Raw genomic sequence first — 23,329 nt, forward strand, 5'->3', positions numbered from 1 at the left:
TCATACTGTGTTTGGAGATGCTCAAATGTAATCACCTCCCCCTTGTGCCACATGTCACCCACCGTGGATATACCAATTGCGTCCCATTTAGCAAATACTTTGTAATTCCAAAGGCCGCCCAGACATTGTGTATCCCATAGGGGGGTAAGCTGAGTTATTCCCTTCCAGCCTAATTTAGCATGCACTTCATGCCATGTGGGTCCGATTATCGCTGGTGTACGCTTCCTGTTGTAAAGTGCAGACATCATGCCTTCCATCCCCAGTCCGCAAGTATCTGCCTTGAAATCAGGATCTGCCTGCGGGGCATGTATCCACTGGTTGACTACCTTCAGTTGGGCCGCCAAGTAATATAGCTGTATGTCGGGGAGTGCAATGCCGCCATCATACCACCCTCTAGTCAATTTGCACTGTGCTATGCGCGCAGGTTTGCTCCCCCCCACAACAGCCCGGAAACCTGAGCCGCTAACTTTTTAAAAATAGTCAGAAGGCACTGGGTATGGGGTATTATCTAAAGCATACAGGAAACGAGGCAGCACCATCATTTTAAAAGCGCTGCCTTTCCCAGCAACATCAGCGGCAATGCCCCCCCAATGAGCTGCATCCCTTTTAAGACACTCCAGGGGCTAGATTCCTTTTAACAAATTTGCCCGGATCCGCTGTGATATTGATGCCTAAATACTTAAAGGCATCCTCCAAGATCTGCAGCAGGCAGTTCTTTGGGAGCTGCGGTGGTGGACCATGGAGCACAATCCCAGCTTCAGGATCGCCACCACTGTGGCCAGACGCTGATCCAGTGGGAGCTCACCTATTTGCAAACTTTTGCAGTATATTTAGCATATTTAGCATGTGTGGGGCCACTATTCCCGCCATCTTTTTATAAAGTTCTATGGGAATGCCATTAGGCTGTACCACTTTCCCAGATTGTAATGAGCCAATCGCCACCTGCAGCTCGTTGGTTGTAAGGTCCGCCTCCAGTGCAAGGGCCACCTTTGGTGTAAGTTTAGGCATTGCAATATCTTTTATATAATTCAGTGCCTCCTCCACGGACATCTCTGTAGACTTGTTGGAAGTGTTGTGCTGACATATGTACTATCGCGTGCGGGACAGTCGCTACTAAATTATCCCCTGTCCTATCCACTTTTTGTCTCGCTCCTTTTTATCTAGCCACACCAGTAGCTTCCTGGCTTTATCGCCGGTCTCGTATATCTTATGTCGTGTAGCAGATAGTCTGAGTTTGGTCCTTTCCCTAAGGTATTCCCTATGCAATTTTTGTTTAAGGTACAAGCATTGGGCCGTGGCCAGAGTTGGATTGCAAGAGTGTTGGGCGTCAGCCACCTGCAACTCCGATTCTATAGTAGTGAGCTCCTTCTGCAGGTCACGCTCATGACCTGTAATAGATGCGACGGCCTGTCTCCATAGAACGGTCTTATAGGCCTCCCATGCTTGGTCGGAGAGTGGACCAACAAAACATTTTCTTGTAAATAGTGTTGTGGTGACCATAGCTTTCCTAATTTTGGGAACCTTCAAGTATCCAGGGAATATGGGAAATATTCGCTGCAGTCGGCTTTGGTAATATGTGTATGTTAAAAGTATCGGAGAGTGGTCGGAAATGCCCCTAGGTCTAATCTCAATCTTGTCCACGTTTTTTAAACTATCCGGAGATGCAAGAAAGTAGTCTATTCTTGATAAGCTGTTATGTACCCCAGAATGAAAAGTGAATTGGCGCGCCCTGGGGTGGCGGTACCGCCAGACGCCTGTAAGCCCTAGTGCACCCAGAAAGCTCCCCAGATGTGATTACCCCCAATGTCTGCACCCTCGTGGAGTGCCAGTCCAAGGTCCCATCCATGGTGGCATTAAAGTCCCCCCAATCAGCAGTTACCCTTCATGGAGAAAGTCACTGAGGGCCAGGAGTGTGACCGTATGTAGAGCCGGGGGAATATAAACTGTCACTATATTGATAGGGTGTCTTCTCACTGCCCGCGTTCGTCTTTGTCTTGTCTATTATGAGTGGGGATTGTTTCCAAACTAGGATACCTACCCCTCTGGAACCTGAGTGGGCTATCATTTTAAACCCCCATCTGTCCAACTCCTTACAGGCGGTACCAGTGAGGTGCGTCTCTTGCAGTAGGACCACTGCTGGGGGAACATCTTTTAAGGCACTGTAGGGCCAAACCTCTTTTAATTTTGTCCCCTAGACCTCGCACATTCCATATAATCCGTGATAGGGAAGCCATCCGTGTACAGGGGAACTGCCCTCGATCAGATGGCTGGGAGTGTGGCGTCATCATTACTGTAAGTGTGCTTAACTGGTATAACGGATTCAGATGAACACTGCCACTGCCGACCCATGTCTGGAACGGTGTTATATACGCGTGCCTGTGTGGTGCACGCTAACCGGGAAAAACATAACCTTAACAACATACCCATACCCTCCATCCCCTCCCTGCTAGACTGATTCAGAACTACCCGCCACCCCAACATTGCAGAGCCCTCAATACCCAATCCCATTAACAGTACTTGCGTTTCGGGGGTGAGAAGTCCAGGGAATGCTGTAATACGCCCCCTTCTTGAAGATCAGTATACAATGGAGTCTCGCCGTAGTTGTACAGCCAGTCATCTAGACGCGTACCTGGGTCTGCCCCCATCTGCGGAAGATGGTCCCACTAATCAAGTACCCACTGGCGGCGTGTCCATTACTCAGTTGTTGGCAGATCTAGTACACGCTCTGTAAGGTCAGCGAGGTCCTTTTGCACCACGTCTCCTTTGTCATTCTTCAGCTTCCGACCTTTGTGTGCGGTCGTCTTCCTGCTCCTGTCCATTTTTCCCTGGGGTCCTCTTCCACCCTCCGCTGTTGCTGGCGTCTCTCTGACTGTCTGTACCCTTCCACTCGTTGCCACCCCTCGAGCCAGTCGTGGGCCTCTTCTGGCATGTCGAAGAACCAGGTTCTGCGGTCCGACACTACTCGTAACTTCACAGGGAACAGCATGGAATAAGCAAGTTCTCAGCGCCGAGGTTCTTTCTTAACCTTGAAGAAGCTCCTGCGACGTTTGGTAACTGCAGCCGTGTAGTCCGGGAAAAAGGATACCCCTAAGTTTTGGATGCGAATCGGTGGGGCCACTCTTGCAGTTTGTAGTATCGCATCCCTGTAGCCCGAAATAAAAAATTCGGGCCAGGATGGGTCTGGGAGGCGCCCCGGGCTTCGGCTGACCCCCGGCACCCTGTGTGCTCTTTCTACTGAGAAAGAGGTGGAGAGCCCTCTTGGTTAGAGTCTGGTCTTTATGAGTTCTTCGACATAGAGGTCCATGGCAGGGCCCCCTTCACTTTCGGGAATGCCCGTGAGTCAGACGTTATTGCGGCGAGAGCAGTGCCCTGGTCATCCAGCTCTGCCGCCATTATTTTGTTTTCCACCTCCAGGTGATTGACTTTTTTAAGCAATGTGGCCGTATCCATGGACAGGGTTCTCGTTACTTGTTCCACCTCTGTGACCCTTGTGGTAATTTCTTGGAAGTCCGCCTGTAAGAAAGACACATCCGTAGACATGGTCCCCACCGTCGACTGTACATTAGCGAGCAGCCTGAATGTCATCCAGCGAGACATTTTTTGCCCCCTCTCCTTCCGGGGCCTTGTACGGCGCTTCTTTGCGGTCCGGCAGCGCGGGGAAGTCTCTTGCGTATGCATACTTTTCTAGTTTGCCCTGGTTGGTCGTGCGTGGGCCTCTGCCCCTCATTCTTATTCGGGGAACTTTGCCCCGGCTGGTAGTCGTCGCCGCCGCCATCCGCGGGATCTTCCTCCACGCACGGCCTGTCGGTTATTCCGCCGTGCAAGTAACTGAGCAGTACCGGGGCAGAGGGCCGATGGTCGCACGTCCAAGAAGCACACTAGCTCTAAGGGTACACTCCACGAGGCCGAGTCGCCACTGTCTGCAACTTCGCAGCTATAGTTAGGCTTTATATGCGCAGCAGTGACTGTGTCCAGGAGAGTTCTGTGCAGCAGGTCAGATTGGCCACAGGTTCTGGGTGCAGATTCGGCTGGTTTCTTCCAGGGCCACTGCCCCTCTGCGCGGCTAGGTTATTTGTGGCTCTGTCCTGCCTCGGGCTCCACCACTCGCCTCAGGGGCCTCCTCCAGGATCTATGAGCTCAATAAGTGCCCCAGATGGAGGCAACTGTGTGTAGGGCACTCCCCCCGCCGGCAGTCCTGCGCCTGAGTCGGGCCCCGCTCACCTCCCGATGGGCGCAGACTCTTCACAGGCCTCAGCAGCAGCAGGCAGCTCGACCGCCCCTCTCGTCAGGCAACTCAGGGCAATCGAGCTGGCGATCGAGTGGGAGCCTGCACCGCGGGCGTCCCTCCGCTACCCGCCGTCCAATGCTAAGTCCAAGGGGGGGTGTGTAGCCGGCACTATCTTCAGTCGGCACCCGACAGCGCTGCCCAGCCCCCACTTCACACCGTCCACTCCGATCAATGTAGCAGCCGGGCCAGCTTTTGAGCGCCCCCCTCTGGGGCCAGATCTCAGGCAAGTCCCCTGCTTCAGCCTCGTGAGCAGGCCACGCCGCCCCACTTGATCCCTCCGGCGTTCTGGTGGCTGCTCACGCCCAGAGATTAGATCGCTGGATGGACCGCAGATTCCGCTTTCATGTGGTCGTCTTCAAGGTAGGATTATTTTTCGGATTAGTTGTCGGATTGATAAGGGAATCTACTCTTCCCACGGAGATCCTCTAGGTTGCGGCTATTTTAGTCAGCAGCAAGCCACGCCCCCATCCCTGCTCCTTTAAGGACTTGTATAGAACCAGCATCTCATCATGTCGTACAAATCGCAGTTGGGCTAGCTTTTCCTTCCGACAAGATGTTTAAGCACTGAGCTCAACCTTTTTAAGGTTCTTCCCTTTTAAAAAATCTTTCCAAACTTATAAAAACAACTTGGCTTGACATATTCAGACAATCAAGAGTAAATCATTTTCCATTTTTGGGACAGGAAAGGAATATGCTACTTACCAGTATGCATCTGTTCTTGGCATGTAGGGCTGCTGACATTCATATCTGTGCATAGATCGTCGCATAGTGTTGGGTCCGGATGATTGCACATTGTTGTCCTGGGAGAGTCTTCGAAGTATCACGAGATAGGTGGCTCCTCCCCTGGACTACAGTGCGCATGGGCATCCTCTCCATCTTCAGATTGTTTTTCGCTATTGTGGCAGAGATGGAGTGTAATACAGTAAGTGATGACCATGCCTGAGAATGATTCTGAGTGCTACAGCTGCGAAAGGCACCGGGGAGGAGGGCGGGCAATATGAATGTCAGCAGCCCTACATGCCAAGAACAGATGCATACTGGTAAGTAGCATATTCCGTTCGAGGCATGTGGGCTGCTGAATTCATATCTGTGCATAGAATAAATAGCAGTTACCTCCTTAGCGGTGGTTGCGCTTGCCAGCTGCAGCAGTCTGAAAAAGAGTTTTGAGAACAGCCTGTCCTCCTTAGCGGTGGTTGCGCGTGCCAGCTGCAGCAGTCTGAAAAAGAGTTTTGAGAACGGCCTGTCCTACAGCAGCTTGCTGTTTGGAGTGTACATCTACGCAGTAGTGTTTGGTAAATGTATGTATGGTGGTCCATGTGGCTGCTCTACATATATCCTCTAGAGGAAGGTTACCTAGGAAATCCATGGATGCCCCTAACTTGCGAGTGGAATGCGCTCTTGGGGGAACTGTTAATGTGCGTTTAGCCTTTTGATAACATATCTGTATGCACTTAACAATCCATCTGGCTATACCCGATTTGGAAATGGGGTTGCCTTTGTGTTGTGGGGAGAAGGCAACAAACAGTTGCTTAGTTTTCCTGAAATCTTTTGTCCTGTCTATGTAATACAGGAGAGTTCTTTTAACATCTAATGTGTGCAGTGCTCGGTCTGCCACTGAATCTGGATTTGGGAAGAAAACGGGCAGTTCTATGGTTTGATTAATGTGGAACTGCGACACCACCTTAGGCATGAATTTAGGGTTGGTACGAAGCACTACCCTATTAACATGAATCTGTATGAAAGGCTCTTGAATAGTTAGGGCTTGAAGCTCACTAACTTCTTAGCGATGTGATTGCTACTAGAAAAGCCACTTTCCATATCAGAAATTGTATCTCACAAGAGTGAAGAGGTTCAAAGGGTGGTCCCATTAGTCTGGTGAGAACTATGTTCAGATTCCAGACAGGTGAAGGAGGGTGTCTGGGAGGAATCACTCTTTTGAGTCCTTCCATAAAAGTTTTAATGGCTGGCACCCTGAAAAGAGAAAGATGCTGTCCGTTTTGAAGATAAGCTGCCATTGCAGCCAAATGTATCCTGATGGAACTATATGCCAGATTGCATCTGTATAGATGCAACAAATAACATATAATGTTTTGCGTGGATGCATCTAGCGGAGTTATGTCATTATTGGAACAGTAAATGACAAATCGCTTCCATTTGGCCTCATAGCATGCCCTGGTTGTAGGTCTTCTTGCCTCCTTGATAATGTTCATACAGTCAGGGGGCAAGTTGAGGTAGCCAAACTCTATGACCTCAGGAGCCATATTGCAAGGCCCAACTGTTGCGGATCTGGGTGCTGAATGTCTCCACGGCTCTGAGTGAGGAGACTGGGCGTGAGGCGCAGACGTTGGTGAGGCACCACTGAAAGTTCTAGGAACGTGGTGTACCACGCCTGCCTTGCCCACGTTGGAGCAACTAGGATGAGCGTCATGGAGTGCTGCCGCAGTTTGCGTGCCACTAGCGGTATGAGCGGTGCTGGAGGAAAAGCGTACGCAAATCTGCCTGACCAGTTCATCCATATCGCATTGCCCTGAGTCTGCGGGTGTGGGAACCTTGCGGCGAAGGTTTGGCATTTTGCATTTTCCTCTGTGGCGAATAGGTCTATATCTGGATGACCCCACTGCTGGAAATATGGTTGGAGCACCGAGGGGTGTATCTCCCACTCGTGCATCTGATGGCTGTGCCTTCTGAGCAGGTCCGCCATCTGGTTGGCCTTGCCTGGGAGATGATCCGCCATGAGGAACATGTTTCTTTGAATGGCCCACTTCCACATGCTCTGGGCTAGATGAGACAATTGTGGAGAGTGTGCGACTCCCTGCTTCTGGATGTAATACATGGCAGACATGTTGTCCGTAAGAATCAGCACGACTTTGTTGCACAAATGCAATCTGAACGCCTTCATCGCCATGAAGATTGCCATCAGCTCCAACAGGTTGATATGCATCTTTTGCTGCTGCGTCGTCCATAGTCCCTGCACTGTATAATGGAGGGCATGCGCTCCCCAGCCCTGGAGAGTTGCGTCCGTCGTCAGCACTATCTGTGGTACAGGCTCTTGGAACGGTCGTCCCCTGTAAAGGTTTTGTGCGTTTCACCAATGCAGAGAGTTGTATGCACGACCGGTCACCAACACTAGGTCTTTTAGATGTCCTTGAGCCTGGTTCCACTGTCGTGCCAAGCACTCCTGAAGCGGACGCATGTGTAGCCTCGCGTGAGGGACTATGAAGATGCAGGAGGCCATCATACCTATCAGCTGTATAAATACCTGTGCTGGGAGTGAGTGTTGGGGCCTGAATGTCTGAATTAGCAATTGCATGCTGTTGACTCTGGCAGAGTTTGGCTGCCCTGTTGCTGTCAGAGTGTTTATTGTCGCACCTAGGTACTGTTGTACATATGCGGGTTGACGGTGTGATTTTGGGGTAATTGAGTGAAAATCCTAGACTGTGTAGGAGGTGAATCGTGCGGGACATGCGGCTGGCACATTGCTGGGCTGACTTTGTTTGGACAAGCCAGTCGTCCAGATAAGGATAGACATGGATGTGTGGTCTCCGAAGGTGCGCAGCCACTGTCGCCAAGCACTTGGTGAACACCCTGGGGGCAGTAGTGACCCCGAAAGGCAGGACCTTAAACTGGTAATGCTGGTTGTTTATGGTAAACCTGAGATATTTCCTGTGTCCTGGGTGAATGGGAATGTGAAAGTATGCATACTTTAGGTCTAGGGTTGCTAGGAAGTCCCCCTGACTGAGCAATGGTAGAACTTGCTGTAAAGTCAGCATGTGAAAATGTTCTGACAAGATGTACTGGTTCAGGGGTCTGAGGTCTAGAATGGGCCGGAGAGACCCGTCCTTCTTTAGGATTAAGAAGTACAGTGAGTACACCCCTGTACCCTGCTGTTCTAAAGGAACGAGTTCTATGGCCCCTTTTTGCAGCATGCAGATTACTTCTTGCTGCAATAAGTGCATGTGCTCTGCGGACATAGGACGGTGCCTTGGGGGTATGTTGGGTGGAGTGGAGGTTAGTTCCAGACAATAGCCGTATTGGATACGTTGTCTCACCCACCACTCTGTGGTAATGCCTTCCCAGACTGGCAGGAACTGCTGGAGTCTTCCCCCGACTGGTGTTATATGGTCTGGGGGCAGTGACAAGACGTCACTGCTTATTGGTGGCGGAGGATCTGGCATTATTATTTCCTCGTCCTCTGCCTTTGGTGCTGTTCCCACGATATCCACCCCTATTGTTCTTGTTATAGGTGGACTGCGTGCTCCCTTTGTTGTATTGGGCTTGCTGTGATGCTTGACCTCTAGAGGCTCCCCCGTTACCGGAGCGACGAAAGGAACCGCCCCTGAACTGTTGTGACTGCAGAGCCCCCATGGATTTTGCGGTCTATGTCTTTTTAAATTTTTTCAAGGGTCGTGTCTACATCAGGACCAAAGAGAAAGTCAGGGTTAACCGGCTGATTGAGTAAAGCTGTTTGGCATGCCTTCTAAGCATCACACTTGTGTTGATGGCCCTAGCTGCTGTGTCTGCTGCATCGAGCTCACACTTGATGGATGCATTGGAAATTAACTTCCCCCTCCTGTATCAGCATTTCTGCTCCCTCCTTATAAGCATCAGGCAGGTGTTGTAGTAGCTGCTCTAACGTGTCGTAATGAGCCCAATCATATCTGGCTAATAGGGCCTGTGTATTTGAGATCCTCCAAATATTAGCCGCTTGAGCCGCTACTCGTTTGCCAGACGCTTCTAAGATTTTGGATTCTTTGTCTGGAGGAGGAGCATCACCACTTGTTTGAGAGTTCGCTCTCTTACGAGCATTAGCCACCACTAGGGAGTCCAATGAGAGCTGGCCCTTGATGTACGTAGGGTCCACAGGCGCAGGCCAGTATTTCCTTTCAATCCTTGGGTTTACAACCCTTGCCCTTGTGGTCTCCTTGAAAATGTCAGTAGTGTGTTTAAGGACACCCTTAAGAATAGGCAATATCTTTACTGATCTTTCTGAAGTTGAGAAAGTATCAAACAAAAAGTCTTCCTCCACTGGGTCAGCGTGCATGTCCACGTCATAGTTATTGGCTGCCCTTTCAATCAATGCGTTAAACGCAGCACTATCTTCAGTAGGCGAGGTCTGGACGGTATAGGACTGAGTGTCAGGCGTGGTGTGTGGCTCACCAGGGTCAACAGGGCCAGTCCAGGGTTGATCTGTGTCAACAGTATAAGTAAATTCATCCTCATTGTATCCCTCCCCCACATCCTCATTGGTGCGTGTGGGAGAATAGGCATATTCTTGTCCATAGGACTCCACAGGTTCAAAAAGAACAGGTGAGGTGGCAGAATCCCTTTTCCTTTTGAGAGGGATTTTGTATGACTCCAAAGGATTTTCTGGAATGATCTTCCGTTTGTAAATAGCGAGTCTGCCAGAATCAGGGTCGATGAACAGTTTTGACTGATGGTCATAGAAGGGCGCTTGGAACACCACATCTTCCTCAATGGGCTGAGTCCTCGAAACTACCGACACCTTTTTGGCCGTGTCAGTGCTCTTTTGTGGCTCGAACGCTTTGGGTCGAGCGGTCGGGGGCAGTCCGTACTTAATTGGTGGCGTAAGCATTGGAGACGAACCGACCTTCTCCGATTTGACCGACTTAGTCTGATCACTAGTCTGCTTGCGGCCTTGCGTCCACTCGAGCTCTCGGTGCGCAGCAGGCACGCTCTTTTGCTTTGACGCGACATGCTCTTTCGGGTCGAGTTTGCTCTTCGACTCGAAGGCCTTGCCCACTATTGGCTTGGAGGCTGGAAGCTTCGGATCGAGAGTCTTTTTAGCCTTGTGTCCTTTGCCAGTGTCGCCATCTTTGAACGTCGACGGCGTCAATGAGACGTGCCTGACCGTAGAGACAGGCTTATGCGCCCCGGTGTTCAGGCCGACGCCCCCTTGTGACCCCGAAGGGTCGATGACACACTTAGATTTAATTGGAGCCGACGAATCCGAGGCCGTCGATCCCAGGACTGTCTTTAGCAGTTTCGGTTTCGATTTAGCATCTGTCGGTTTCGGTTTCACCGCTGATTGTGGTTGATCGACCGATGGATCTTTAGAAGTATTCTTAGCCGGGCCTTGACGCGGGGCTATAGAATGTGGATTAAGATCTTGGCTAAGGCCTTCCGGCGATGCCTCGACCTGAGCCTTAGAGAGTACAGTGTCAGTATTGGGCCCAGCGACTGCGGGTGGGCCTTGCTCATCGCTAGAGTCGTCATCGACGGCTCCAATGGCCTCTGCGTCGTCTCCTACCTCGACGACGTCTTCCTCATGGACGTAGTCTTCTTCTTCGTCCACATCATAGTTAGAGTCGTGCTACGACGCAGGGTCCGACTGCTGGTCAGGATCCTCTTCATAGACGCCCTCGTCGTCATCAGCCTCGAAGATGTTCTCCGGGTCGGGCGCCGTTTTGTGCGCCGACTGTCTTGCGGCGCGTCGAAGCCGAAGTGTCTTCTTTGACCGGAACTTGGAACAGGCCATGCAGCTGGCCTCGTCGTGGTCCGGGGATAGGCATTTATTGCACACTGGGTGCACATCAATGTGAGGGTATTTGGAGTTGCAGACGGGGCATCATTTGAACTGGCTCCGTTCCATCATCGATCGTTGTTGGGGCCTTTGGTGTCGAAAAAGGCAAATGGCCTTCGACGTCCTGTTCGAAGAACTGGATCAAGTATGAGGCACCGAACGAAAGACAATACCGACGCCCCGAAGGCCTTTTGGCCTTGCAAAAAGTGTTTTATATCGATTCCGAACTTGAGTTAAGAAAGTACATCCGAACCCAATGGCGGAAAAAAACAATCTGAAGATGGAGAGGATGCCCATGCGCACTGTAGTCCAGGGGAGGAGCCACCTATCATCTTGTGATACTTCGAAGACTCTTCCAGGACAACAATGTGCAATCATTCGGACCCAACACTAGGCGGCGATCTATGCACAGATATGAATTCAGCAGCCTACATGCCTCGAACATATTGTGTCATTCACAAAACACCATCTTCTTTTGCTAAGGGCCCCACTAGTGGAAGAAATAAAGCCCAAGCAGGCCCGCATCCTGTCTGTATTGTGAATTTAGCCGCTTCTCATCTCCCATACTTCTGTTGATTTCTGCTTGAAGATGTCCAGGAGAACTATGATGGTTAGAGAAAAAATTAGGCTGCATGAGGCAACATTTGCAAGACCCGAGTGATGTGGAGACATGCTCTCTCTACCACAGATCCTTCCACCTTTTCCAAGGAACCACTACAAGTGAGATCCAGAGAAAACTCTTGCAGGAAAAAACGGAGATGCACCCAGTCGAGGTCCAGGAAGTTGAAGCGAAGGTCAATGACTAAATATTAAGGGTGGAAGGCTTGCTCGATGTTGAGGAATGGTCTCAGTTGACATTGATGGATAAGTCACCAAGCAGATTATTCCAGCGGTCTGTGGATAAGCCTAAACATAGCACTTAGGGCCTGGCCAGATCATTCACATGTCTTCACCCCCAGAGTTCTTTTGGAAGTGCCTGCTGCTGTTTTGGGCCTTCTGAGGTACTGCGTGTCGCAAGGAGCTGGAAGTGCGACTCAACGAGAAGAAGCATGTCGCCGTCGCTGTGCCTGCTGTCACAACTCAGGAGAAAGGAGGGTGTCGCCGCAGGAACTGTCGCACTGCACCGCATCAGAGAGAAGCGTGCCGCAACGAAGAGGAAGAGTGTCGCCGTCGCTGCGCTGCCGTCGCAACTTCGAAGAAGGAGGGTGTCGCCGCTGTGGTTGTCGCACTGCACTGCATCAGGAATAGAATCTCGCAACGAGGTCGGAGCATGTCGCTGTCACTGTGCCTGCCGTCGCAACTCCGGAGAAAGGAGGGTGTCGCCGCATCGACCAAGAGCACCTCGCATCCCCCAAGAAGCACGCCGCCATCAAAGCTGCTGCCGTCGCATCTTGGATGTCGCCGCTGTAGTTGTTGCATCATGCGGGAGCTTCATGCAACGTGGGAGAAGAGCGTCGCCGCTGGAGCTGCTGCCGTCGCATCGTAGATGTCGCCGCTGTAGTCCCGCATCGAACCGAGAACTTCTCACATCCCATCTGGAAGATCTTCACGTCTTTATGTCTTTATGTCTTTGCACCTGAACTTTGCCGCATCTCCATCGCTGCGACATTGCTTGTCGTGGATGCGCAACACTACCTAAGGTACATTGACGCAGTGTCGCATCTAAAAACTGAACTGAACTAAGCTTAAATCTACCATCTTAAAGTAATCATAGTGTGTATTTTTGTCGTTTATGGTCTTGTGGTAACTATATAAAGTCTACTTATTTTTTTATATAAAACCTGTGTGGTGTCCATTTGTAGTGTTGTCAATAAGTTACTGTATGTGGTCACAACTGCTTAACTTACAACGCCTCTGAAATAAGCCTTGACTGCTCGCGCCACGCAACCTAGAAGGAGAGCAGGCATTATTTTAGGAGTGTAATCCTCCTTACCCTGACTAGAGGAGAGGGTCCCTACTTGTCACAAATACCTACCTGTGCCAACCACAGACCCCCAAATCTAACAGCAAGGGAGACAGGCTCCATTCAGGTGCAAGGTAAATCTACTTCCACCACTCATTTTACAGCGAGGGTCTATTCAGCGCAGGACTTTGTCATCCAGGATGGGCCAGGCACATCTCAACTCCCCGCCAGCCCCCCACCCTGCCTCCAGAGGCTGTCTACAGGGAATGCACATCCTCTGTCTCTGAGGATTGACGGTCTGGTTTCAGTGCGACAAACAGGCAGAGGCACACAGGGCGGTTGAACAAGAAAACAGCCACTTTCTAAAAGTGGTATTTTCAAACACACAATTTAAAAACCATCTTTACTAAAAAATGTGTTTCTGAGTTCAGGGATACCAAACTCCATTTTTCCATCTAATCCCTTTGGGAAGATATGCTTGTAAAATGTTACAAAGCATTCCCCATTCTGTCCTATGGGGCAAGATAGCCTTTTAATAGTGAAAAACGAAATTGGCAGTATTACACTATCAGGACATATTACACACACTAATACATGTCCTACCTTTCACGTACACTGCTTCCTGCCCAGGGAGTACCTTGAGCCTACATTAGGGGTGCGCTATAAGTAAGAAAAGGGAAGGTTAGGGCCTGGCAAGTGGGTGCACTTGCCAAGTCGACATGGCAATTAACAAAACTGCACGCAGGCACTGCGGTGGCAGGCCGGAGACATCTTTTCAGGGGTGGCACAACCAGTGCTACAGGCCCACTAGTAGCATTTGATTTACCAGCCCTGGCACACTTAGTGCACTTTACTAGGAACCTACTGCTGAATCACATATGCCAATCAGGGAGAACCAATCACAATAACAATTTATACAGAGAGCATATGCACTTTAGCACTGATCAGCAGTGGTAAAGTGCCCGGAGTCCTATAGCCAACAAACACAGGTCAGGAAAACAAGCATTTGCAATGCAATAGGGCTCGCATTAGTAAAGTTTGAGGGATTAGTATTGTAAATGACAAATTTATTATTTATGTTTTTGTTTTTAAATTTTGGAAATTAATAACTTTGTCATTTACAATGCTAATAGTGTTAACTTGTGGAAATGTGACACCTATAGCATTTGTAAGATATACATATATTGTAATATATAATGGCAATAGCTTAAACTTTATGGGCCTCTCCTCGGCCTTCGACCTGGTCAACAGATCGAAACTTTGGGAAATCCTAACTAACATGGGAATCGACGCCGACTTGGTGGCTTTTATAGCTTCTATGCATCAGGATTTATTTGCTGCTGTAAGAGTAACCAAAGAGGGAAGATGCACGTCAAGTTTTAGATCTCTACGGGGAGTTAGGCAGGGATGCATATTGGCCCCCCTGTTGTTTACTATCTATATAAATGACCTAGGCAAGCATTTACTCGAGGCAGCATGTGACGTACCGCGTGTAGGAGAAGTTAAGATCCCTGCTCTCTTATACGCGGACGATGCTGTACTCATTGCACGCACAGGGGTATGCCTCCAAAAATTGTTGGATGCTTTTGGGACTTTTATGGACCGGTTGGACCTGAAGGTTAATGCATCCAAATCGCACACCATGGTTGTAAGGACACAAGGGAAAAGTGGCAAGAGAGGAACCAAAACCTTCTTTTGCAAAGGGGAGATTGTGTCAGGAGTTCCCGTGTTTCCATACCTGGGAGTGCTCTTCGATAGCAGGGGTACCTGGGGCCCACAGATACGTGCAAAAAGCCTAGCGGTTACAAGAACATCTAGGGCCATCTTAAGTTTTGCTAAAAGGCTGGGACATAGACCCATGAAGGCAATCATCCAGGTTTACAACAGTAAATCCCTTCCTGTGGCTCTGTATGGTGCCTCCCTATGGGGTTACGCACGACTAGAAGAAATCCAGGTAGCCGAAAATAGTTTTCTACGTTCAGTCCTGTCCCTCCCCCAATCCTCCCCGGTTTTCTCCATTCATATAGAACTTGGTTTGGATTACATCCAGGACAAACTGAGATTGGCCCCATTAATATACTGGCTTAAGACCTGGTTAAACCCTGAACTTCTGTTAAATCACACGATCATGAGGGATGTGATGAGTTTAGAGTACAGTCACAAGATACCATGGATGGCGTATTTGTACAAATCTTTTAATGAACTAGGACGACCAGAATTATTCACCTCCCCCTCGTGTATCACAAAGCAGGATGTGAGTCTTATAAAAAAACAGTTTATGTCTAGGGCATACATGTTGCGAGAAGAAGTCGAATTATCAAAACCATCTGTTCGAATGCATTATTTGTCACTCCAGTCACCTGCAATTGAACCCTATTTATGTTTTGTCACTAATCCGTTCCATAGATTTTTGCTAACAAAATTCAGATTTAACACTATTCATTTTTATTTGGGCCATTTTAATACTTGGATGAAACCTGAGTTAGCTCCCCCCTGCACTTGTGACAATTTTTCTGTTCAGGACAGTTTACATTTTGTTATGTTTTGCGATTTCTTCTCCGACCAAAGGAAAAAATACCTGTTACCAGTCTTAAGAGAAGCGGGCTTCTCCCAGGTGAGACCTGCCATGTTATATTTAAAATCACTGGGTAACATCTGTATTACCTTCGCCATGGCCAATTTCCTTGTGACTGCAACCAGAGCCAGAAGGGGCATGAATTTGGAAATCTGATGTACATAATGTGTTTCTTAAAACATTTTAACGTACTGATTTTTCGTCTCATTAACTTGCTCATAAATGAAATTGTTTAATTCTTTTTTAAATTGTAAATAATACTGTTTTTATGTACTTTGTATGATTTTAACAAATCGAATAAAGTTAATTTGACTGACTGACTGCTTAAACTTGTGCAAATAATTTTGTGGAAGATTATGTTTATTGTTTTTTTATAGCGATGAAAATACAAGAACAGAAGTGAAAGATTAATTTTTTTTGGTGACATTTTCTATAAATTTTGAAAAATTGAGAGAACATATTTGAATCAGTTGTTGTTGAATTGTTGCACATATTGATGCTTTGTTGGCTCAGAATGCTGTTGTGGGTGTGCCGAGTGATGCTGTGGCGTTCAGTGATGCTCTGGTAGCGCATATTGATGTTGTGGTGCCCCTGAGTGATGCTGTAGTGGTGCTGAGTGGTGCTGTGGTGGTGCTGAGTGGTGCTGTGGTGAAAGTGTGCACTGCTGGCTGGTGGTGTGTGTGCCTGGTGGAAGCGTGCACTGACGGCTGGTGGTGTGTGTGCCTGGCGAAACTGTGCACTGACGTGTGGTTGTGCGTGTGGTTGTGCGTGTGGTCGTATGTGTGGTTGTATGTTGTATGGCGGGCGTGAAACTTGAAGTATGGCCGGCCGGCCGTGAAAAAATAATTAGGGGAGGAGAAGCCCTTTGATGTGGTGTCACAGCCGCATGCAATTAGGAGAAGGGAAAGTGGTGAGGAGAGTGGTGTTGAGAGGGGAGAGTGGTGGTGAGAGGGGAGAGTGGTGGTGAGAGGGGAGAGTGGTGGTGAGAGGGGAGAGAGTCAGGCCTGGAGAGAGTGAGGAGAGGGGTGAGTGAGGAGAGGGGGGAGAGGGGAGAGAGAGGTGAGTGAGGAGAGAGAGAGGGATTGGAGAGGGAGTGTAGTGGTGAGTGGTGAGAGGGTAGAGTGGTGAGAGGGGAGATGGGGAGAGGAGAGGGGTGGGTGGGTGAGGAGAGGGAAGAGAGGAGTGAGTGAGGAGAGAGTGGGATTTGAGAGAGGGAGGGGGAGAGGGGAGGGGGTGGGTGAGGAGAGGGGAGAGAGGAGTGAGTGAGGAGTGGGATTTTTAGAGAGGGAGGGGAGAGTGGTGAGAGGGGAGGGGATAAAGGGGAGAGAGTGAGGGGTGAGTGAGAAGAGAGGGAGGAGGGGAGGTTGAGGCTGAGGAGAGAGGGAAGATGGGAGGGGGAGAGGGACTCACTTGCAACAAAAGAGCTACCTTACTCACTGGCACCAGAAATGGAACATTATTTAGATACAGCAGAAATTGCATATATGATCACATGCACAAGAAATGGCACTCTGCTCACATGCATCAACAAGAAACATACAAATTAATACCAAATGTATGCATTAAGGTGGTGAAAACATTAATAAACTGGCTTGTTATGTCGCTACCAAAATAGTGAGACACCATTGTTTCACTACAAAAAGATATAGGTGACACTACCATTTTCTTTACTCTCGAGTGAAGAAGAAAATGAAAAAGTAGATATTACAAGTTGCCATCACCAATTTGCCTACTGTTCCTGTGTGATCAATAGTGCTCTAAGCATGCTACAGTGCCACCATGCCAAGATGAACTGCACCCAAGAACTAAAGTGAACTAAAAAAAAAACCGAAAAAGACAAAGGAACCACCTACTTGACACACAACTATCGACGTATGCCTGGTGCAATACAAACAACCAAAAAAAAAAAGAGAAGCCAGCCAAACGTACAAATGTCGTCTGTAAAGTATGCAGCCATTGGAGAAGCATGCTTGTGGGGACTGGGAGGAAGGGTGACGAGACGCAGGCCCTGCAGTGAATAATTAGGGGAGGAGAGATGCCGGCCTGAGGCAGAGCGCATGCTGGGGGAAGGAGGCTGGGCTGCCTTTGATGTGGTGATGTCTCGGGGAACTACCAGTGTCAAACACTTCCAACCCCCAGACACCCACACAAGCTGCGGTGCCAGTTCTCTTCCTCTGTGTGTGTGGAGGGCACAGATGGGCTAGCTGTGGAAGGCTGTGTCTTTCAATCAGTATGTGGTTGTGTATCTCTGTGTGTGGTGGGGACAGGCAGAGTTGATTTGTGTGGTTGTGTATCTCTGCGCCTCTGCCTCTGTGTGTGTGGCGGGCACAGATGGGCTAGCTGTGGAAGGCTGTGTCTGTTTTTGTCTGTCTGCTCTCCTGGAATTATGAAAAATACCAGCATCGACAGTGGACTTCATCTTGATTTAAAAAAATTGCTTTTGACAAGCGAGAATTATGTGACCAAGTTAACAAATGGAAACCGTGAGAATGTTATTAAATAATCAGCTAACTGTAGTGTTATATTTAATGGGTCATGGTCAAATGATTTACCGTGTATAGCTATAGCAATTTAATGTAAGTTAAAATCATAATAGCAACAGGTTTGTAAGTGGTAGAAAAACATCAAATTCACAAACAATTCCTCTTGCACCACAGTATCTTAACCATTTACTGACATTCGTACACAACAATTTTCCTGTTGGGTAAAAGCAGACAGTTGTTTTCATTGATGTTGGATAGGAACACATGAGTGGCAAAATGTGTACTCATCCTGTGTAGAGGTGTTGTGCAGACGGCTCCAAGCCGGAGGCAGATATGTAATCTGTGTACAGCTGCACACACAAGGAATTCATTAGTTTAATTAAGTTGACCACTCTTCAGAAAAGTCCGTCTGTTTAACTAGGGATCGGTTGCATGTCACATTAGAGCACTAATTACAACGACGACTAAAGTGCATGCAAGCTTCTTAGAGGATTTCTTAGTCTGGCATTCAAGATTCTTTTAAAACAATTACACTGACATTAACAAACTTGAAAACCTTGACCTGAAAAAGAAAACCCCGGACACGAAGAACAAGCTCTTGGCAGAAATGCATGAGGCAAAGCGGCCGGGAAAGGATCCCTTTGATGTGGCCGTGAAAGCAATTAGGGGGAGGAGAATTGAGGCTGCTGGGGAAGCGATGTGGCAAATGCTGCTGGCAGGGAGCCTGTGGGGAAATGCAAGCTTGTGCACGAGGCGTGCACTTCCCAAAATCCTATGGGGAGAGCCCTTGGCCTAAAGAAGTGGGTTGACTGCATTAGGGCTCGTTTCCTATTCCTACGGAATAGGAAAGGACGAGCCCTAAAAATAGGAGGAAGCAGCAAAATGTTTGAGGACAACCCTGCAAAAAGGGCCATTTCCAACAGCAAACAACAAACACAAGAATCCAGAAGTGTGCTTAATGAATAAAGGAATTTACATGCATAGTAGTACTAGATTCTGCAGAGAAAGGCCAAGAAAATATCAACACACCAAGAAATGGAGCACATCTTTCATTCAATAACAAAATTAGAGCTGGTTCTTATTATATTGTTCCAGTTGCAAATGTAGTTCCTAGCTGTACTTAGGACAGATTTTGAGAAGTTATACAGTTAGACACCAGAAAAGCAAGTTCAGAAATTAGGGGAAGGCATGGAGGCTTGAACGTTTCCTTGAAGACAAGAGCTCTAATTGGGCTGGGCCAGTAGGGCTACTTAGCCTCTGCCAATGTTTGATAAACCAATCATATTGGGGAAAGATTTAGCTTCCAGGATGCAGCATGGTGAGCTCCTGTGGAATTTGAAGAATATCTACAAAGAACAGAAATAATTTTTCTGTCATAGAAGTACAGCCTATGACCAATGATTGCATCCAAATAACAGTGAATGGGAAAGGACCAAACAGATCAAATCGATGGAAATCCAGATTTTGGAGACACTCACTTTGTTACCTCTGGGTTGAGAGCCCACTGGTGAGGTAACTCTACATAATGTTCTCAGGCCATCTGCATCTTTAATGATGTTGTTTACTACAGTAGTTGCTGATCTGGATATTTACAGGGAGGCAGATAAAATGAGATGTAAAGTAGTTGTGCCACTCTTCGTATTCCATCTATGTTAAGTGTTCTACTGGTAGAACACTGTCCAAATTTGTGTTCCCACCCAATCGCAATTTTCCGTCCATGCCACCTGCTTCTCCACTAAATAGATTCCACAGAGGAAGCCTTTTCTCAATGTCCAAAAAAGCGGACTAGCTTACTTGTAATTCAAGTTCTCCATAATAGACAGTCTACATAAATTCACAAGTTTCACTAGATCACTGCACATGTGGAAAATGACGAATCCTTTTTTAAGCTTTATATGCAGTTTGATAGACTTGGCTTTCTTTTCTAGAGGAATTTCAGAACTTTAGATAATATTTGTCTTTTTATTTATTTTAACGAAAACAGGGATGGCTTTGCATAACATGCAATAGGAATCAGAGTTAAGGGTGGTCTCTAGAGAGAGATGAGTTCAAAGCTACTTCAATCACTGGAAGGTAAAGTAACCAGGCACTCCTAGCCTAATTGGGAGGGGGCGGATGGAGGGAATTCAACCATGTGGCTCTATGAATGATCCAATGCCAAAAAAAGGTTCACTTGCTTGAAAAGTGTAGGTCCATGCAGATTTCAGTATTGAAAAATATTTTTACCCTCTCAACAAGATGAAGAAAAAAAACAAGGAGAAAATTGGAAGTCTAACTTAGTGTGGTGGGATCCAGCTATCAATGTCGATCTTTATATATTTATAAAATGACAAGCATTTGCTGAATAGCTCCTAATGGCATCAGATGTCCCATACCTAGGCTTGAAGGGGTTAAGATGCAAAGTCAGGAAAAGCCTCTTACTGCTACAGATTCAGCTCAACAACAGAATGAAACTGATATAATAAAACCACACACCCAATTTTTCTTTACTCCTGATTAGGCCAATAACTTTCGAGTTTTTTATTGAACAAAGACCACACCTGGGAGGGCAATACAAGTGTACTGCAGGGGATGGCTGAGAGAAGAGAAGTCATATTTATTCTATAAGCTCATCAGCATTTATACTTTTGAACCTCCAATACTCTAAGCATAATAAAAAGAGGCTCCATTGCATTTAATGAATCATTTCAGTATCGCTATAATACCTGAATATACCTTCGGAGCTAAAGCTATATCTTCTATAGACAGTTTTTCTTTGCGATGAGCTAGAATTCCTTCAATATGGAAGGAGGGTAAATACCCACACAGAAGAATACTACTGAAGGTCTGCCTCCACAATGAGAAGGACTGGCCACTGAAAGGTGCCTGCTTGAACAAGTCAGTCCCTCTTCAGCAGTAGGGCCTAGCTTATGGTTGCTTACCACTTGCTCTTGTTCACCATTTGGTCTACAAGATCCCTTTGTTTAGGGATACACATGGGACACTTAAGCTCAGGATAGACCTGGCAGGGTAAGCAAAGTAGAACTATACGAAATGGGACCATAGTTCTACTGAATAGACACAAAGCACATATTTCCTCTGAGCAATCTGTGCATAAGAGGCAAGGGCAACCGGAACAAATCGACTTTTTCATCTTACCTCCTTAGTGAAGAGCGCCTCAAGCTCCTGCTCATCCAGAACCCCATCCCCATTGGTATCTGAATAGGAAGAGATGCAAAGTCGGTAAATGAACAGGAGGGGTGAACCAGACAAGGTGCATAGAGGGGTAGTGTGAAATTAGCCTAGGGCAGCTTTGATTCAAGTAAGTATAAATTAAAGAGACGAACCTACCAATTTCTGGCTCATTCACTTCACAGAGTGTGGAAACCCAGATACAAAAAGAGCATAAATAAAAACAGGCATAAATTCAAACATGGTATGAAATAAAAGCACTGCTCTCAAAAACCGTAGTTAATACAAACTATGAAGCAACTAGATTCAACCATTTTTGTTTTGCTCACTGCTGGCTAGGTTTTAGGTTTCCTGTGCTTTTTGTGGTCAGTTAACGTAATTTTTATCAGGTTTATATGTGTATGCTTGTTGTTATCTGCTTTTCTTGACGCAACATATATTTCTAGACTAAAAACACAAATACAACAAGGATTTTCAATGAATACATTAATCAAGGGTAGTCATCAAATAGTCAATAAACAAATCAATATCTTACTTGAGTCTTAGAACGATATATTTAATTGATTCAAAGAGCATGTGAATCTCTGTGGCAGTGATCAACCATTTCAAAGCATGTTCTCTTCCTACGTTTATGCAATGCAGACATGCAGGTACCTTGAAGTTATCAGCAGACATTCAGTGGCCATCAGCAACTATACCAAAGCATTTATCTACATTTGTGCATGTACGTTTCACACAAAAAGCACTGCATATTCAGGTCATTAACTTAGTGTTTCCAACTTAACGGGTTCAATTAACCTGGTCTAAATATAGAGCCTAAGTATCGTGGGAAAAGTGTACATCTCCAGGGCTGTATCATCACAATGACATCACAGTGGTTTGTTAAGATGTAGTAATGTGCTGTTACTATCTAGAGATTACAACACAAGCACCATATTAGTACAACCCCTACAAGCGCTTCTCCAGTTCACATTTTAGTACTACAGTTAGCAAACACTATATAGAATGGAGTCTCTGGTTGGGCTACGAAACATGCACTCCTGAGTCAGCTGGCACACACACATAATTCTGTACTGTCTCCCACTCTTCTCCGAGGTTCAGGTCCTCTCTGCTTCCAGATGAACAAATCCATTTTCATGGTCGCCTTAATGCTGTGTGGCCTTAATGGTGTGCAGGAATCCCGCAGCATATGAAGTCTGCGGGGTCCAAAGCAGAGACACCCAGATCACCACTCCGACCGATATCTTCACAGTATCCCAGCACCCCATAAAACACAGTCTTGGGTCATTGCTTACAGCCCCAATCAATAGAGAAGGGTTGGAAGATAGGCCCAAACATTCACCAAGATGGGCCAGTAGGGTCTCACTGGGCCTAGAACCAACCTCCTATGTTGGTCTGGTGAGTATTTTAGAATTAAGCAGAATATTGCAGGGTTTTGAGGGTAATTGTTCAGGAGTACTTTCATTTTGCATCCATCATCTTGGGCATCTTGCCATTCACCCATCCTGAAGAGCTCTTTACTTGTTGTCTCAGTATTTGCTTTGCATGCCTGAAAGAAGGTGTTACGAGTAGTAAAGGGTAAAATGGCCAGTTTGGAAGTTTGTTTTTCTCCATCTTCTGTGCCCAGCATTTCAGGAGGCATAGCACTTTCAAATACAACTTACTTTTAAACGTTTAGCAACTCTGACTTGTGTTGAGTGATGGGCAACATATGGGCATGGATGGCAGTAACATTCATAGCCATGTGTGAGAATTGGCTGGGTGATCTGCCAAGATGCTCATATCACCAAGTTAGGTGCATTGTCTAGAGGCAGTAAGCACATGTTAAAATACATTTACCACTTCACTAGCTATTGCTGAAGCAGTTCCTCAATCACTTCTCACTGGTGAAGGCCAACGTGATTGAGGAAGGCTGAGGCATTGGTGTGGACCACTGTGAGACTGCCAAAATGACAATCTTTTTTCTGCAACACACTGTGCTTTTACTATTTTTGTCCTGCAGGGGACCTATAATGGTTGCTGCATACGAGAGTGCGTCCTTTATGCAATTACAATAACAGAGCCAGGTACCACAAATGAACATTGAATCATTGGTGTATGACTAAACATCCTTCACATCGTGGTCCTCATAGATCCATCCATAGACAGAGCCTGTTGTGGATTCCCTGCTGAAAGGCCACGTTGTGAGCACTTCCTTCAGGGAGCAGAAATGTCATTCTTAGTCTATTAGCTGTACACCATAGAGTTGTGCTGTTCTCTACAACAACACTTCAACTGGCGGAGTTCCTCTTTAGGGCAAAATTGGTATTTTGCCTACCAACTGCCCCTTAGGCAAGGAGACTTTCAAGCTCAAAACAAGCTCTATTGT

General features: G+C 47.2%; 1 protein-coding gene across 2 annotated transcripts in view; it reads right to left on the reverse strand.

Annotated features, from left to right (window-relative positions):
* The window catches only part of NUCB1 (nucleobindin 1), a 213,863-nt gene that overhangs the window by 88,917 nt on the left and 101,617 nt on the right, over positions 1-23,329 (reverse strand). For both annotated transcript variants that reach the window (XR_015297470.1, XM_086930214.1), the window contains exon 8: positions 20,929-20,987. Coding sequence is in view for 1 of the 2 variants with exons in the window: in XM_086930214.1 (XP_086786340.1) it covers positions 20,929-20,987 (59 nt within the window). In the remaining variant the exon portion in view is untranslated. The remainder of the gene's footprint in view (positions 1-20,928; positions 20,988-23,329) is intronic.

Source organism: Lissotriton vulgaris, chromosome 7 (genome assembly GCF_964263255.1).
Source record: "Lissotriton vulgaris chromosome 7, aLisVul1.2, whole genome shotgun sequence".
In the NCBI taxonomy this organism is placed as follows: Eukaryota; Metazoa; Chordata; class Amphibia; order Caudata; family Salamandridae; genus Lissotriton; species Lissotriton vulgaris.